The sequence below is a fragment of the Carcharodon carcharias genome, chromosome 9 (genome assembly GCF_017639515.1).
Source record: "Carcharodon carcharias isolate sCarCar2 chromosome 9, sCarCar2.pri, whole genome shotgun sequence".
NCBI classification, from domain to species: Eukaryota; Metazoa; Chordata; class Chondrichthyes; order Lamniformes; family Lamnidae; genus Carcharodon; species Carcharodon carcharias.
The window spans coordinates 154197590-154213110 of NC_054475.1; the positions used below are offsets into that span (position 1 = coordinate 154197590).

At 46.0% G+C, this 15521-nt stretch overlaps 1 protein-coding gene across 5 annotated transcripts in view; it reads left to right on the plus strand.

The window, feature by feature from the left end:
- Positions 1 to 15521, plus strand: part of rxfp2l (relaxin family peptide receptor 2, like) — a 144303-nt gene that overhangs the window by 87600 nt on the left and 41182 nt on the right. For 3 of the 5 annotated variants that reach the window (XM_041196217.1, XM_041196219.1, XM_041196222.1), the window contains 2 exons: positions 895 to 966; positions 4323 to 4394. In XM_041196217.1, coding sequence (XP_041052151.1) covers positions 895 to 966; positions 4323 to 4394 — 144 coding nt within the window. The remainder of the gene's footprint in view (positions 1 to 894; positions 967 to 4322; positions 4395 to 15521) is intronic. The other 2 variants (XM_041196221.1, XM_041196220.1) reach the window with 2 other exon arrangements.

Sequence of the window (15521 nt, forward strand, 5' to 3'; positions counted from 1 at the left end):
ATGGCCACTTAAGGGCCTCTTCCCGCTGCTCCTGGGAGTTTTCCCACAGTGGTGAGGCCCATACCAAATGTCTAGGCTGCACATTAAGCTGGTGGCTGGGCAGGGGTGGAAGGGTGCCTCCTCTTTGGGCACCTTGTGCCTATAAGAGCTTTCCCCCAAGGTTTCCCGCACCATTGTGTTTTTCCTCACCCCCTGCTCTGTCTACTCCAGCAACTGCACCCCACCCCCCTGCCCCCACAAGAATGTCTCAGTAAGGCCTATCAGCCTGGCCTCAATAAGATCCCAGACTCACCTTGTTCCAGGCTCCTGGCTGTTCTTCATCAGTGGACTCACTGTGGTCCCAGCAGTTCCCACCACTCTCAGAAGTGCTGCTGGGACAAGACAGCTGCCAGGCATCTCATTGGCACGGCTCTTGGAGACGGGACTTACTCTCAGATGGAGTGGAAGTCCCATCTCAAGCTAATTAAAGGCCCGATGGACGCTAAATGACTGCAGGGTGAGCCAGCCAACACAGGTGGGCTAGCCTCCAACTTTTACTCCAGCAGCAGGGACCCTGCCACCCCCACCCCCGCTTAAAACCCCAAGTTTTCATTCCCTCGTCTTTGCTGAGTTTTCTATGCATTGATCCCTAATGGAAAGCGCATGTGCACCACATAGTTGCATAGCTTTCTGACATTTACACTTTAGGATCACATATGAAAAAGAAGATATATGGGTAACGTTTTAGAGGGCTTCTAATTTAATGCTTTTAGGAAATGAAGGGAGAAAATCAAGTGGAAAATTGAATCTAATGTAGAAAAGAAGCAGGTGAAATGGTGAAACTGTTTTTTTTTTCATATGCATTGCCTTGCATTTTATACCCGCTAACTTTCACACTTTATTCAATTGAAACAGGGATGTGGAAGGGAATAATCTTATGACCATTGAGAAAAAATCTTTTCAGACATGCAGCAAGATTACTGTCCTGTGAGTATGTCCATGAAGATAAACCTCTGTGGTAGACTCATTGGGTAAGATTTTCATCCCTGTTTTCAGACAGGAATTGGGTAATAGTGAGCCATGAAAAGTGCAGCACTTAAACACACCATTCCCGCTGACATACGGCTCACTGCAGTTTCAGGGTATGCCAGGAGATAGGTGAGCCGCACACAAAAGAAACAGGAAGGGGCCTAATTAAATATGCAAATCATTGTACAATGATAACTGAGGGAATCTGAAGCAATTTTGATGTTCACTTGTTACGACCAGGTGAGAAGGGGTGAACTGGCTCCCCTCTATTCAACCTCCTTGGTTGGTCACAACAAAGGTTTGAGTTTCTTTTTCACGAGGATATGCCTTTTCCAAATCAGAATGTATTTAACTGTTTAAGCTGTAAGCAATATGGAGCCAATCAAATAAGGTTTTCTTGAGTCAAAGAAACAGCAAATTTATTAACCACTAAACCCAAGACACTACTTGTGTCACTTGCAATCTCTCTGTAGTGGCTGGGCAGACTTGCCTTGAATTACTTCATACATTGTGTATTTCTATGAGGCTTTGGGTGGCTGCCACAGTCAGACACATTGTTTAAATATCCAATACGTTGCATTTTTAATGTCTCTTCCTTAGAGAGATATGAGTTTTGATGGGTGATTGGATTATAGGAAATGTCTCTCTCTTCACCTTGGAATGTTGCCTTGCATTTTTACAGTTTGGTCTGTCTCAGTTCAAATTGCAAAGTTTCCAGTCAGTTGAAAGTCAAAAATAAAGGGACATTGCCTCATGATACACTGGACATGGAAAAAACTCTCCAAACTCCACTCTGGAACTAAGTATTGAGGAACTAAACTACCAGCTCTTAAAGAAACCTCTTGTGAAAATTGGGGGGAAAATGCTATTCCAGGCCTAGGAGAATCTTCCCAACTGCTGCCAGTTCTTTTATGTCCCTTACTTCCCCAGGATTGTCTCCTCAACCTCTCTCCCTCCATGTACTACCTTTGACTCAGCTAGAGTCTGTTGTCAAACTTTCTGTCAGCACTCATTCAGCTTTGGCAGTTCACTGAGAATATTCCAGTGAGACCTGACCATACAATTTGGCCAGGCCTTTTATCAATTCAATTGGACAAGTGGCAGGCTTGGAATCATCTCTTTGAAAAGTTACTGTATGAAGCCACCATATCTTCTCTCAACCCTTTTCAATCCCAGCTCCTGACTCCTCTTTGATCATAAACTCTGCACCGTCAATATCTCCTGTTCTTCCTAACTTGTTTCAACCTTTTTTAAAACTAGCCTTTAAAAAAATCCCACCCTTGATGACTTTTTAACAATGCAAATTAGTATTCCATCTTCTTCCAATTTCTCTTGGAAGTCTTTTAGTGCTTCATTACTAGCAAACTGTTGCATGATTACTGTTCTGTGAATATGCTTAACTCCCCAGAGTCTGTCTAATCTGTTTCTGACCAGTCTACTATATGAAGGCTGTCCTGACAAAAGTCAGCAATGACATTTATGTGTGTGAATACAACCATAACTCATTGTTCTTCAAATCCTGCAGAGCTTTCAACATTTTTGGTCACTTTATCCTTCTCTGTGGTCCACCCCTGTGGCAATGCCTCTTTGTGGTCCCAGTCTTGCCTGTTCCAACATGGTCACCTTCATTCTTCAAATAGTTTCTATTCCCTAGAGTCATCTACACAAGACTCCTTCTTATTCATCATGTGTCAGTCACCCTTTGATGATATTATCCCTAATCGCATAATTTCTATGTGCATGCTGATTTTCCCTATTCTTATCAGGACTATTGCTTTACCACCTGACTGCCAATCTGCATTTAAATCCTGGATTTATGGGAACAGGAGTAAGCCATACAGCCCCTTGAGCCTGTTCTGTCCTTCAATTAGATCATGGTTGATTTATTTCTCCTTCGTTCCATTATCCTTAATACACTTGCCTAACAAAAGTCGATGAAACTCAGTTTTGAAACTTACAGTTGACCACAGTCTCAACAATGTTTTGGAGGAGCGAGTTCCAGATTTAATCTTCTATACTCAAGGGAGTAGTCTTTGGAAACCTGTCTGCATTACTTAATCCCTTTAGCTCCGGTATTATTCTGTTGATTCTGCACTGTGCACATTCCGAGGCCAATACATCCTTCCTGCCTACACCACAACCATCAGAAGAGCTGAAGTTATCCTGCTCAGCTCTTTCCCGTATCTGTGTCTAATGCTGACTCCTTCAAACTTTCTGGCTGCTCAGTGAGGTCGAGTCTGCAAGTCCACAAAGCCAACATTAACTCACTTAACTGAGACATACTTTTATGTTCCATAATATTGCTACTCTGGTAACTATCAAAAGAGCTATGATCTGTGTGCAATAGAGCAAACCTTATTCAAACACATCAACTGAAGTATACACTCCATTAACTTGATTTTTAGACCCTGACAGGGCCAGGATCGGAAACATGAGGTGCCAAAAATATTGCTTTTGGCCTACGTCCTGACTCCTTGATTCCATCCCACCCATGTGCCATAAATGCAGGATGCGAGGGCGGGTGGCAGGGGGGAATGTGACAAAACCAACTGCCACACACAGTGGGTAACCAATCCAGCTCATTAAGGGCCACTTATGGTCAATTAAATGAGACTGACTGTGATTTTCCAGTTGACCTCCAGGTTTGTGTAGGTGATGGGGCCTGGTTTAGCTGCTTGGATGCAGCCTCCCGGTGGCAGTTCAGGGGATCAGTTCTCCAGGCAGGACTAAAGACCCTCCCTGTCTGCTATGGTGCAACAATTGTCACAGACCACTCTTTGGAAGTGCTCGCCCACCCCCACGGTGGTTGCCTGGCTGCAAAATTAAGCCATTTTTTCAGTTTAACTTTTAAAAGTTGGAAAGTGGGCACCTCCATTGTGAAATGGCTTCTCCCTCTCCCACCTTCCATGACACCCTCCTCCTCCTTTTCGCCAGGGCAGGCCTTCGATCGGCACTCCTTAGTTGGACAGTAAGCCCACCCTCTGGCCATTAATTAGCTGCTCTTGGGAATGCACCCGGCCTGTTTCCCCTACAGTGCAGGATTCAGAAGCCTACAGTGGAAATCCAGTCTTGAATTAGTTGCCCGTGTTTTGTGCAGTCTTTAGAAAAATATTGGGCTTCTATGATAATCTAAATTGAGTCCATTTTACATCCAGTTTAAATTTTATTTCTGTTGATTTTCTTGTCATTGAAGTTAATGAAAATGAGAATCAGACCCATCTTGCTTTATCGCTTAAAGACCAATATTTTTACAAAGAGCTTGTAGCTTAAATTAGTGATTTTTCATTCCAATCAGAATATTTTCTTTCTTATAGGGTTCTCCGCAACAATAAAATCAGATATATTAAGGAAGATACGTTCTCAACAATGCCACTCATGGTAGAACTGTAAGTGTCTCTTTGGTTAAATCTTTTGACTATGATTCCTCATTTTAACAATCCACAGTACCCAATTAAAATTATAAAGGGAGACTCTCCTCTACCCCCACTCCCAAATAGTGCCTAAAAATGAATGCAACAAATAAAATAGACATTAAGCCTTTGTTATCATTCTGCTTCTGAACATAACTGAACATCCGTTAAAGCTTTTCTTTTATCTACACATAACTGTGCCTGAAGATGGTGCAGTAATGTGAACTACATGCAATTAAATGTCAAGAGTCTTTATGCCAGACAGTGCAAGGGAAAACATAATCCATAAGAACCTGACACCACTGATTCCTCCGCTGTTGTTTGGGCACCATCAATCTGACAAGACAGGCTTATATTATCAAGTTAGTTTTTTAATATACATTTTCAACAAAAAAAATTGGCTTTGTGCTTCAGAAATTACTGCTGACTTTTCACTCAGTGCTGAAGGCTGTCTTCAGTATTTTGCGCTCTATCCAACTTACTGTGATATGGCTTATTTTGGTAAAGATAACACGGATGAACCATAAGCCCACTGGACAGTTGCCAAAATCACTCACCTAGCCCTCTCCTGAGCTAGTAACAACAGCTTCTCAATCACAGAATAGGCAACTGCTCCCTCTATCACCCGCAACCTCATCGATCATACCACCATTTCATGCGACCTCGCAATCTAGCCACCCCACTCTTCCTAATCCCACATCATCATTCTCCACCTTAGACTTGCTTTCTCTGTTCTTTCACATGGTGATCCCTTCCTAGCAGCTCCCTCCAAGGCAGACTCCAGTGGCACCTGGGGTGTTTCTGCCATCACATCCATACCATAGAATTACAAATCCATTCAGAAATTTTGAAAATATATCAGGACCACAGATATGTAATTCACATTCTCAGCTCAGCGTTCTTCCTCAGAAACTGTCCAGATAATAATCCTGTCCCATTAACTGCAAAAAAAGAGTCATAAGAGTCATAAAGGTCTACAGCACAGAAAAAGGCCCTTAGGCGTACCAAGTCTGTGCTGGTTAAACAAATACCTAACTATTCCAATCCCATTTTCCAGCACTAGGCCCATAGCCTTGTATGCTATAGCATCGCAAGTGTATATTCAAATACTTCTTAAATGTTATGAGGGTTTCTGCCTCTACCACCCTGTCAGGCAGTGAGTTCCAGATTCCCACCACCCTCTAGGTGAAAAAATTCTTCCTCACATCCCCTCTAAACCTCCTGCCCCTTTCATTAAATCTATGCCCCCTGGTTATTGATCCCTCCACCAAGGGGAAAAGTTCCTTTCTGTCTACCCTATCTATGCCCCTCATAATTTTATACACCTTAATCATGTCCCCCCTCAATCTCCTCTGTTCCAGGGAAAATAGCCCCAGTCTATCCAATCTCTCCTCATAACTAAAACTCTCCAGCCCAGGCAACATCCTGGTAAATCTCCTCTGCACTCTCTCTAGTGCAATCACATCCTTCCTGTAATGCAGATTCTAGAACTGCACGCAATACTCTAGCTGTGGCCTAACCAGCATTTTATACAGTTACAGCATAATCTCCCTGCTCTTATATTCTATGCCTCCGCTAATAAAAGCAAGTATCCCATCTTAAATACACTACCTACCTGTCTCGCTACCTTAAGGAACCGGTGGACATGCACACCAAGGTTCCTCTGATCCTCGGTACTTCCCAGGGTCCTACCATTCATCGTGTATTCCTGTGCCTTGTTTGTCCTGCCCAAGTGCATCACCTCACACTTATCCAGATTAAATTTCATTTGCCACTGATCAGCCTATCTGACCAGCCCGTCTATATCCTCCTGTAATCTAAGGCTATCCTCACTATTTACCACCCTACCAATTTTTGTGTCATCTGCGAATTTACTGATTAACCCTCCTACATTCAAGTCTAAATGGTTTATATATGCCACAAACAGCAAGGGACCCAACACCGATCCCTCTGGAACACCACTGCACACAGGCATCCAGTCACAAAAACACCCCTCGACCATCACCCTCTGCTCCCTGCCACTCAGCCAATTCTGGATCCAATTTGCCAAATTGCCTTGGATCCCATGGGCTCTTACCTTTGTTATCAGTCTCCCATGTGGGACCTTATCAAAAGCCATGCTGAAGTCCAAGTAGACCACGTCAAATGCATTGCCCTCATCTACACACCTGGTCACCTCTTTGAAAAACTCAATCAAATTGATCAGACGTGGCCTCTCCTTAACAGAACCATGGTGACTGTCCTTGATTAATCCCTGCCTCACCAAGTGTAGATTAATTCTGTCCCTCAGAATTGCTTCCAATAATTTCCCCACCACTGAGGTTAGACTGACTGGCCTTCCAGCTCCACACACAAATTACCACTGTGGTCCTTAATGGGCCCCACTATTTCCCTAGTTATCCATTTACTCTTAATATACTTGTAAAATAAATTTGCCTAATTTGCCTTGTAAATAAATTTGGATTTTCCTTTATTTTACCTGCCAATGTTTTTTCATGCCCCCTTTTTGCTCTCCTAATTTCCTTTTTAAGTTCCCCCCTACACATTCTATACTCCTCTAGGGCTTCTGCTGTTTTGAGCCCTTGGTATCTGCCATAAACCTAGCTTCTCTTTATCTGATCCTGTATATCCCTCGACTTCCAGGGTTCCCTGGATTTGTAGGTCCCACCTTTTGTCTTTACTGGAATATGTTGGCCCTGTACTCTCCCTATTTCCTTCTTGAATGAGTTCCACTGCCCTTAGGCAGATTTACCTAAAAGTAGCTGCTCCCAGTCCACTCTGGCCTAATCATTTCTGATCTTATTAAAATCGGCCTTCCCCCAGTTTAGAACTCTGATTTCTCACCCATCCTTGTCCTTTTCCATAACAACCTTGAATATAACAGAGTTATGATCACTATCTGCAAAATGCTACCCCACTGATACCTCTACCACTTGCTCAGCTTCATTCCCTAAAACTAAGTCCAGGACCGCTCCCTCTCTTGTAGGACCTTCTATGTACTGGCTTAAAAAGCTCTCCTGGATGCATTTTAAGAATTCCGCTCCCTCTAAACCTATCACACTATGACTCACCCACTAAAAGTTGGGGAAGTTGAAATCCCCCACTATTACTACACTATTATTTTTACACTTCTCTGAAATATTCCTACATATCTGCTCATCTATTTCTCTCAGCAATGTGATTGCTCCTTTTTTGTTTTTCAGTTCTACCCATATGGCTTCATTTGAGGAGCCTCCTAAGATGTCATCCTTCCTTACTGCTGTAATTGATTCCCTGATCAATATTGTAGTACTCCCTCCTCTTTTACCTTCTTCCCTGTCTCGCCTGAAGAACCTATATCCTGGAATATTGAGCTACCAGTCCTGCCCCTTTCTCAACCATGTCTCTGTGACAGCAATGACATCATGCTTCCATGTGTTAATTTGTGCCCTCAACTCATCTGCCTTATTTGTCAGACTCCTTGCATTAAAGTAAAGACCATCCTTGTGCCTTAACTGGCCTATAATTTCTATGCCTTCCAGACTCACTTGCTCTCTCTTCTAATTTTGGCTTTGCATCTCCCCCTGCTGAACCTCCTCTCAGGATCCCATCCCCTGCCAAGTTAGTTTAAACCCTTCCCAACAGCACTAGCAAATCTCCCCGCAAGGATGTTGGTCCCATTCAGGTTCAGGTGCAACCCGTCCACCTTGTACAGGTCCTACCACCCCCAGAAATGGTCCCAATGTCCCAGAAATCTAAAGCCCTCCCTCCTGCACCATCTCTCCAGCCACAATTCACCTGAACTAACCTCCTATTTCTACACTCACTAGTGCGTGGCACCGGAAGTAATCCAGAGACTACAACCTTTGAGGTCTTGTTTTTTAATCTGCTTCCTGGCTCCATAAATTCTGCTTGCAGGACCTAATTCATCTTTCTACCTGTGTCGTTGGTACCAATATGTACCACGATCTCTGTCTGTTTGCCCTCCTCCTTTAGAATGCCCTGCAACCAATCGTTCAGTGACATCCTTGACCCTGGAACCAGGGAAGCAACATACCATCCTGGAGTCATGTCTACAACTGCAGAAACGCCTGTCTGTTCCCCTTACTATTGCGTCTCTTACCACTATTGCTCTTCCCCTCCTTTTCCTCCTCCCCCCCCCCATGCAGCTGAGCCACTCAGTGCCATGAGCATGGCTGCACTCCCCAGGGGAACTGTCACTCTCACCATTTTCCAACTCAGAAAAACAGTTCTTGAGCAAGATGCACCCTGGGGATTTCCTGACTCCCTGCCTGACACCTTTCTTCTGACTGATGGTCACCCATTCCCTCTCTGTCCGCACTTCCGTAAGCTGTGAGGGGACCACGTAAAAAACCTGCTATCCACGAAACTCTCAGCCTCGCGGATGCACCTCAGTGTCTCCAGCTGCCGCTCAAGCTCTGAAAGTTGGAGCTCAGGTAACTGCAGCTGGTGGTACCTCCTGCGCACGTGGTCGGTCAGAGCGCAAGGAGCATCCAAGACTTCCCACATGTTGCAGGTGGTACACAACGCGGGACTGAGCTGCCCTGCCATGCCTCTAGTTGAAAAAAAATCCCTTACTTTAAGTTAAATACAGTAAAAAAAAAGTCAAATTATTTATGTACTTTAAATAAAAACTAGAACCCTTACCTTTCCTTAGCTTAATCTATTTTCAACCGGAGGAAAACTGGAGAAAAAAAACTGGAGGAAAACATTTACCCGCTACTCACCAATCAGCTCTCACCTTTGTGTTGATGTCACTTTTTGAAGTGACTATTTCACTGTGATGCTGACTGCAGGACACTCTTCCCAGACTGCTTCACCGCGATGCTGACTGCAGGACACTCTTCCCAGACTGCTTTACCGTGATGCTGACTGCAGGACAGTCTTTCAATCTGGTCTTCCACTAGGCTTTAGCTGCACCTGCCCTTTAAATGGTACTCGTGCTTTTAAGGCTTCAGAAGTATCCAGGTTTCTTTATCCCATGGCTGCAGCCAATAGTACATCTCTAGATATAATAATATGATGCCTCCTTTATTCTAATTAGGCCCAAGAGCAGGTTTGGTTGCTGAGCTCTAGATTTACTTCTGATGTACTCTGTACTCATTGCTCTTGCACATTGCCAGTAGAGAAAGATCATTTTCTAAAATTCAAAGGATTGAAACCCCACCTTCCCCCAATCCAACCACACTCCCCCATTATCTATGAACTCTCTATGACATTATCCAATTAAATAGTACATTTGTAAAATGGGAGAAAAAGTAATTTTCACAATTTGACCTTTTAATGTAAAATCTGAATGTACAGCTCTTAAGTATTTAATATTGACCTATTAGCTATTCAAATTTTAATATCCTCTCCACCAGTAGCTCAACTTTTAAGGTTACAAATGTGAATGGATGAACCATGCAGATCAGGAATGGCCCAGATTTAATCCCCGTGTCTATGCTGAGTCAGATTTTTGCCAGTGCAATAGGAGGATTACTACAACTTGCTTCACCACCTCCAGTCAGGCAGGGAAAAGTTGGCTACAATTCCCTGTTTTGCCATCCAACAACCTGTGTGGGAACTGAGTGTAAATGTCACCTCAAGGCATGATCAAGCTAGGCTGTGTTCCCTAAACCATTGCCCCATTTCATGATTTAATATTAGCCCAACACACAATCACGGTAATTAAAACATAATTCTAAGCTAGAATTGCAAGGCTGGAAAGTTACACGTTTGAGCACTTGCTGGATCACATTTCGGAAATGGTGCGCATCTTTCCAAACATTATTTTAAATGGTGGAAAATTTACATGCCTCTCATACCCTCAGTTTCCAAAATACAAACAACTTACGTTATATGGTGCCTTTAACGTAATAAAACATCTCGAGGTGCTCTGGTCCTAACATTTTCTCATAGCTCAGATTCCTCACCTTGGTTTCATTCCAGTAAATATGTATTCCACTACCTCCAACACTATTGTATTTCTCCAATATTAAGGAACCCAAAACTTCACACAGCATTCTAGATACAGCATAACCATTGTTTTGTACAGTCCTCGTGATTTCTTCACTTTAGTTATCAGTGTCTCATGAGCCCCAAAGATCCCATTTGTCTTCCTAATACCTGTGCCTTCACACACACAATTGTTAATTGGACAAGGTACCAGAGAAGTGGAAGGGAGGGAATACCATTGAAGGAGGAGGTGATGGGGTGGGGTGGATAAAGTTTTAAAATGCAGGGAAAATAAAATCAAATTTACTATAAGTCAGCCAGTCTCACCTGCTCAATCTGGTAAGAGGTATTAACAGACGAATGGGATTTTTGGGGTTCATGTCTAGAAACACTGATATCTAAAGTGAAGAAATCATGAGGACTGTACAAAACAATGGTTATGCTGTATCTAGAATGCTGTGCGAGGTTTTGGTTTCCTCAATTTTGGAGAAATAAAATAGCGTTGGAGATAGTAGAATACATAGTTACTGGAACGAAACCAAGGCGAGGAGTCTGAGTTATGGGAAAATGCAAGGACCAGAGCACATTGAAATGTTATATTACATTAAAGGCACCATAGATTGTAAATTGTTCGTTGTTGCATTTTTTCAGATTGAGCTGAATGAGGGGAAGATTTTGATGGGTATTCAAAATGGTGAAAGGATTGACCAAAAAGATCAGTTCTATTGTTTGACCTCAACTTAAGATTTAAACACATCAGGAAGAAGCTTAGATGAAACTTTCTTCTTGCAAAGAGTTTTTGAGATGTGGGTTGCTTTGCCCTATGTAGTAATCTTATGTTCCATCCACTTTTCAACCTTGATAGGCTCCTGCACTGTAAACCTTGGCTTTGGGTTATTGGCTGTTCCACTTCATTTTTCTAATACTTTTTTCTCTCACTGGCACCCCACTTCTTCATGGCTCCTGACACTAGGTTCCCGACAGTGGTATAAACCATCATTCCTACTCTAACGTTTAAGTGTAGCTTCTTAAATGGTAAATAACTTAAGGCAGAATTTTCCTGTTGTCACCTGGGGGCAGGCCCTGCATGTCTGTGTGTAAAATGACTCGCAGTGATGTCGGGCAAGCGTCCCAATGTCACCGTGCGCCATTGTGATATTTCGCTGGGCGGATGCATGTTGATGTCCGACACGCGCCCGCCATTAATTAATGGGCCAGTTAAGGCCCTTGATTGTTTAATCGATGCCGATTTTTCAGCGCCTATGCAATCTTTGAGTCAGCGCACGGCCGCAACGGGCAGGCGGGTAGGACACCTCATCCACAGGCAGCATAAGAGAGCCCACTGGGGTCATGAATGTGCACAGTCCAATACTTATCTTTGAAAGTTTTTCAAACTAACCTGTGTGATCGGCGGTACTTCAAAACGCATACCATCTGCTTTGTCTGGATTCTTAATCTTCAGGTCAGCACTCTGCAGCGAGGAATCTTTTCCGGGCCTGCAGGTTTCAGGAAGCCATCCCTTAGCCTGGGAATGGGAGTTGAACTGTCCACTGGAGGCAGCTTCTCTGAGGAGGAAGGGAGGGCTAGAAGGGGGAGGAGGACAGGAGTCCACATTCAACCTCCAGGGGAGCCACCTTTGGGAGGACAGGCGCAGGCACAAGGGGTGCAGGACCAAGAGGCAGTCCAAGGAGGAAGGGGCCACAGAAGACGCCACTATCCTGCTGCCAGGCTATACAGGCGGTGAAGCAGCTACCTCAATATATCTGAGGTGCAGTGCCAAAGGAGGCTCCATCTCTCTAGGGAGACAGTCAACTATATCTGTCAGATGATTGGCCCTGAGATCTCTGCAAACTGTGTGGGTGGACATCCCATGCCAGTGGCTCTAAAGGTAACAGCTGTCCTCAACTTCTATGCCTCTGTCTCCTTCCAGGGATTGGTAGATGATCTTTGCGGTGTCTCCCAATCAGCTGTCCGCACTTGTGTCAAGCAGGTTACAGACGCTCTGTTCAGGCGTGCATTGACCTTCATCCCCTTCTGTTGGGACCAGGCAAGCCACACAGCGAGCCAGAGGCTTCGCGGCCATTGCTGGTTTCCCCCGCATCCAGGGTGCAATAGACTGCACACATGTGGCCATCAAGGTGCCAGTTGAGCCGAGTGCCTTCATCAACAGGAAGGGTTCCACTTCATGAACTTGCAAAAGCTGAGCAACAGTACAATAGGAGTCATGTCTCCACAAGGGCTGTGGTGGAGAAAACCATTGGTCTTCTCAAGATGCGCTTCCGATGCCTGGACCGCTCCAGTACTCTCCAGATCGTGTCTCGGTGATAATGGTTGCATGCTGCGCTCTCCACAATCTTGCGCCCGAAAGGGGGACACAGTGGACGATGAAGACGTCGACACAGTGGCTGCAACTGCACACGATAAGTCCAGCAGTGAGTCCGAGGATGAGCACGCACAGGGAAATGCTGAGGGGCTAGATGCTGACCCGGGCATACTCCAAGGAGGCAGGGACACCCAGGAGGCTTTAATCCAACAAACCTTCAGCTAGGACACCACAAATGGTCCACCCGGACAAGCCTGGGCTGTCGGCTCAATACTTGACATTTAAGTGCAAATTCTGCCAGGTCAGCAATAGTAACTAAGGGCCTTGTTAATAAAGCTGAGTGTCCAGCAAAGCACTCATTACAGTTTTGGAAACCATCCACATACAGAAGAAAAGAGGCACCCTCAGCCATGGTGACATATCTGAATTTAATGTGTCAAGCAAAGCAACTTATTACAAAAAAAGACAATAGTGTTACAAATCAAATAAAATCATAAGGGCCTCATCTCGGGCCAACACAAAAGCACCAGTGAAAAACCCTAAGGTGCCTTATGCTTTCGTTTCTGAGTGCTATGTCTTGGTGCTGCCCCATCACTCAGAGTGGCATCTGAGACAGCCTGCTGACTCTGCTGTCCTGTTGGTCTTGATGACCTTGGCGGTCGTCCTCTGGCCTGTGGAGCCTGTGATGGCCCCGCCTGGGAAGGAGCTGTCAGTTCCACAGCTGGCATCTCCCCAGTCGTAGCAGCCTCACTGGATGGTACAGTCACTGGGAGAGGGGTGTAGGAGCTGCCGCCCTCATCCGGAGCCCCCTGAGAGGAGCTCGCAGAGACGACAGGCAGCTGCTGCGCCAATATGAGGTCACTTCAGACCTCTCTGCTCACTGTGGATGGATGGGCACTGAGCTGGGAAACTTTGATGCCCACACCATCTCCCACACTGGCACTGACCATCTGAGGTCAGTGCTGATGTGAGGGCATGCTGGTCAGAGCGCATCCCCAAGAAGCCCTGACGGGTCTCCTGGAGTCAGCTCTCCATGACAGTTGCCATTCTCTCTATGGAGGACACATGTGGCTCATTGCTTCGGTGATCATCCATGTCGACACCTCCGCCACAGAGACCAAGCCAAGCATAGCCTCATGTATCTCCCCCAAATGGTCCCGCACACCCGGCCACATTCTTTGCACCCACTGCATCGCGAACAACTCCAGAGGCACAAAATCAGGTACTGACTGAGCATATGCCTCGTCCCGTGCAGTCGTCCAACTGCTGGCACCATGGGCACTCTCTGTCTCTGCCAGCTCCTCCAGCGACTGTGAAATGCCCTCACTGCTGTGCCCCGGGACACTAGCCGTTGTTCGAACTCCCACTGAGGTGCTAGTATCTGTGCTGGTGCCTGCCTCGCAGAAATGGTGTGATGCTGGTGAGACTTCAGGCCCCTCAGGTGTAAGAGGGGGCCTCTGCTGCTCCTCCTCCCAGCCTTGCTCCGATAATGTTGAAAGAAAGAACAAGGACAGTGGATCACTTAGCATGGAGACAATGACAAAGACCATCCCTGTCCCCTGGATCACTATGTACTCATCCTTCCATAACCAATGGTCAAGCTATGTTGCAAAATTTAATCATTTAACATTCAGCAGTGTTATGGCTGTTGGGAGGACAACGTTGACCTCAGTGTTGGGCATAAATACCTGGCTGTGGCACCCCAGCCTCACCAACACTAGTGGACCTGGGTGCATGCCGCCTCTCCAGATCCAGGGCCTCCTGCACAAAATGGCTTAGAATGGCAATCTGCACCTGGCCATCACCAGTCCTTGCATGCTCTGCCGCGTTATGAGCATTCTTCTCCTGAAAATAAGAGAAGAACATTGATTGATTAGTGCAAATTGCACATGGACTCTGTTCACACACGGCCCACCCCAACCAGAGTGGGACAATGCAGGGCTCCAGTGCTTCCTCACCCCGCTGCTGCCAAGCACTCACACAAAGATGCTAGGCCTGCTCCCCATTCCCCCACCCCTCCCTTGGACACATGTTCCCCACATCACATTAGGCACCACACGGTATATCCTTCCATAACAAGGAGGCGCAAGCACGTGGCGCGCAGAGTACAGCAGATGGTTTGTTGCCACGACACCTTGAGGCTCCCCTCCCACCATCTTATCACACTGACTTGGACATGTCCTGCAGTTCAAGCACTGCTCCTAGGTGCAGCTCCTCGAGGTTGCCCCCACACCTGCTATGTGGGACTCAGTGCAACACATGCTGCGGGGGCAAAACACTTCTCCTCATCACCCTCTCAGGCTGACCTCAGCATGGGCAATATCTGCTGGACCACCCAGCAAAGGAGAATTGACGTCAATGATTCAATGTAGTCACGACACTTGGACTTGGGGTCGGGGGATGTAAGCTGACCTGCTTGGTTACATGACCAATGCCAACATGGTACTCACCCTGCCAGAGTGCGACAAGTCATTGAAGCACTTGTGGCATTGGATCCAGGTGAGCTGCACCACATCGCGGGAGCTCAACACCTCCACCACCTCCTCCCAGGCACATTTCGTCATGTGGGGGAGCCTCCTCCTCCCATCCTGGGAGACCAGCACCTCCCGCCGTGCTACCACCTCCTTGAAAAACGAGGGGCACACTGGCCCCCCCAGCCCCACCCTCCGGCCTGGCCTGCCTTGCTGCCCTACCCTCCAGCCTGGCCTGGTCCACTGGCCTACCCTCTGGACTGGCCTGCTCACCAGAAGTCCTCTGCAGTGGCCTTGCATTTGCCATTGTGAGCAGCCTAGAAAAGGATGCCAGGTCTTCATGTAAACAGGTTGCCTGGTTGCCATTTGTCC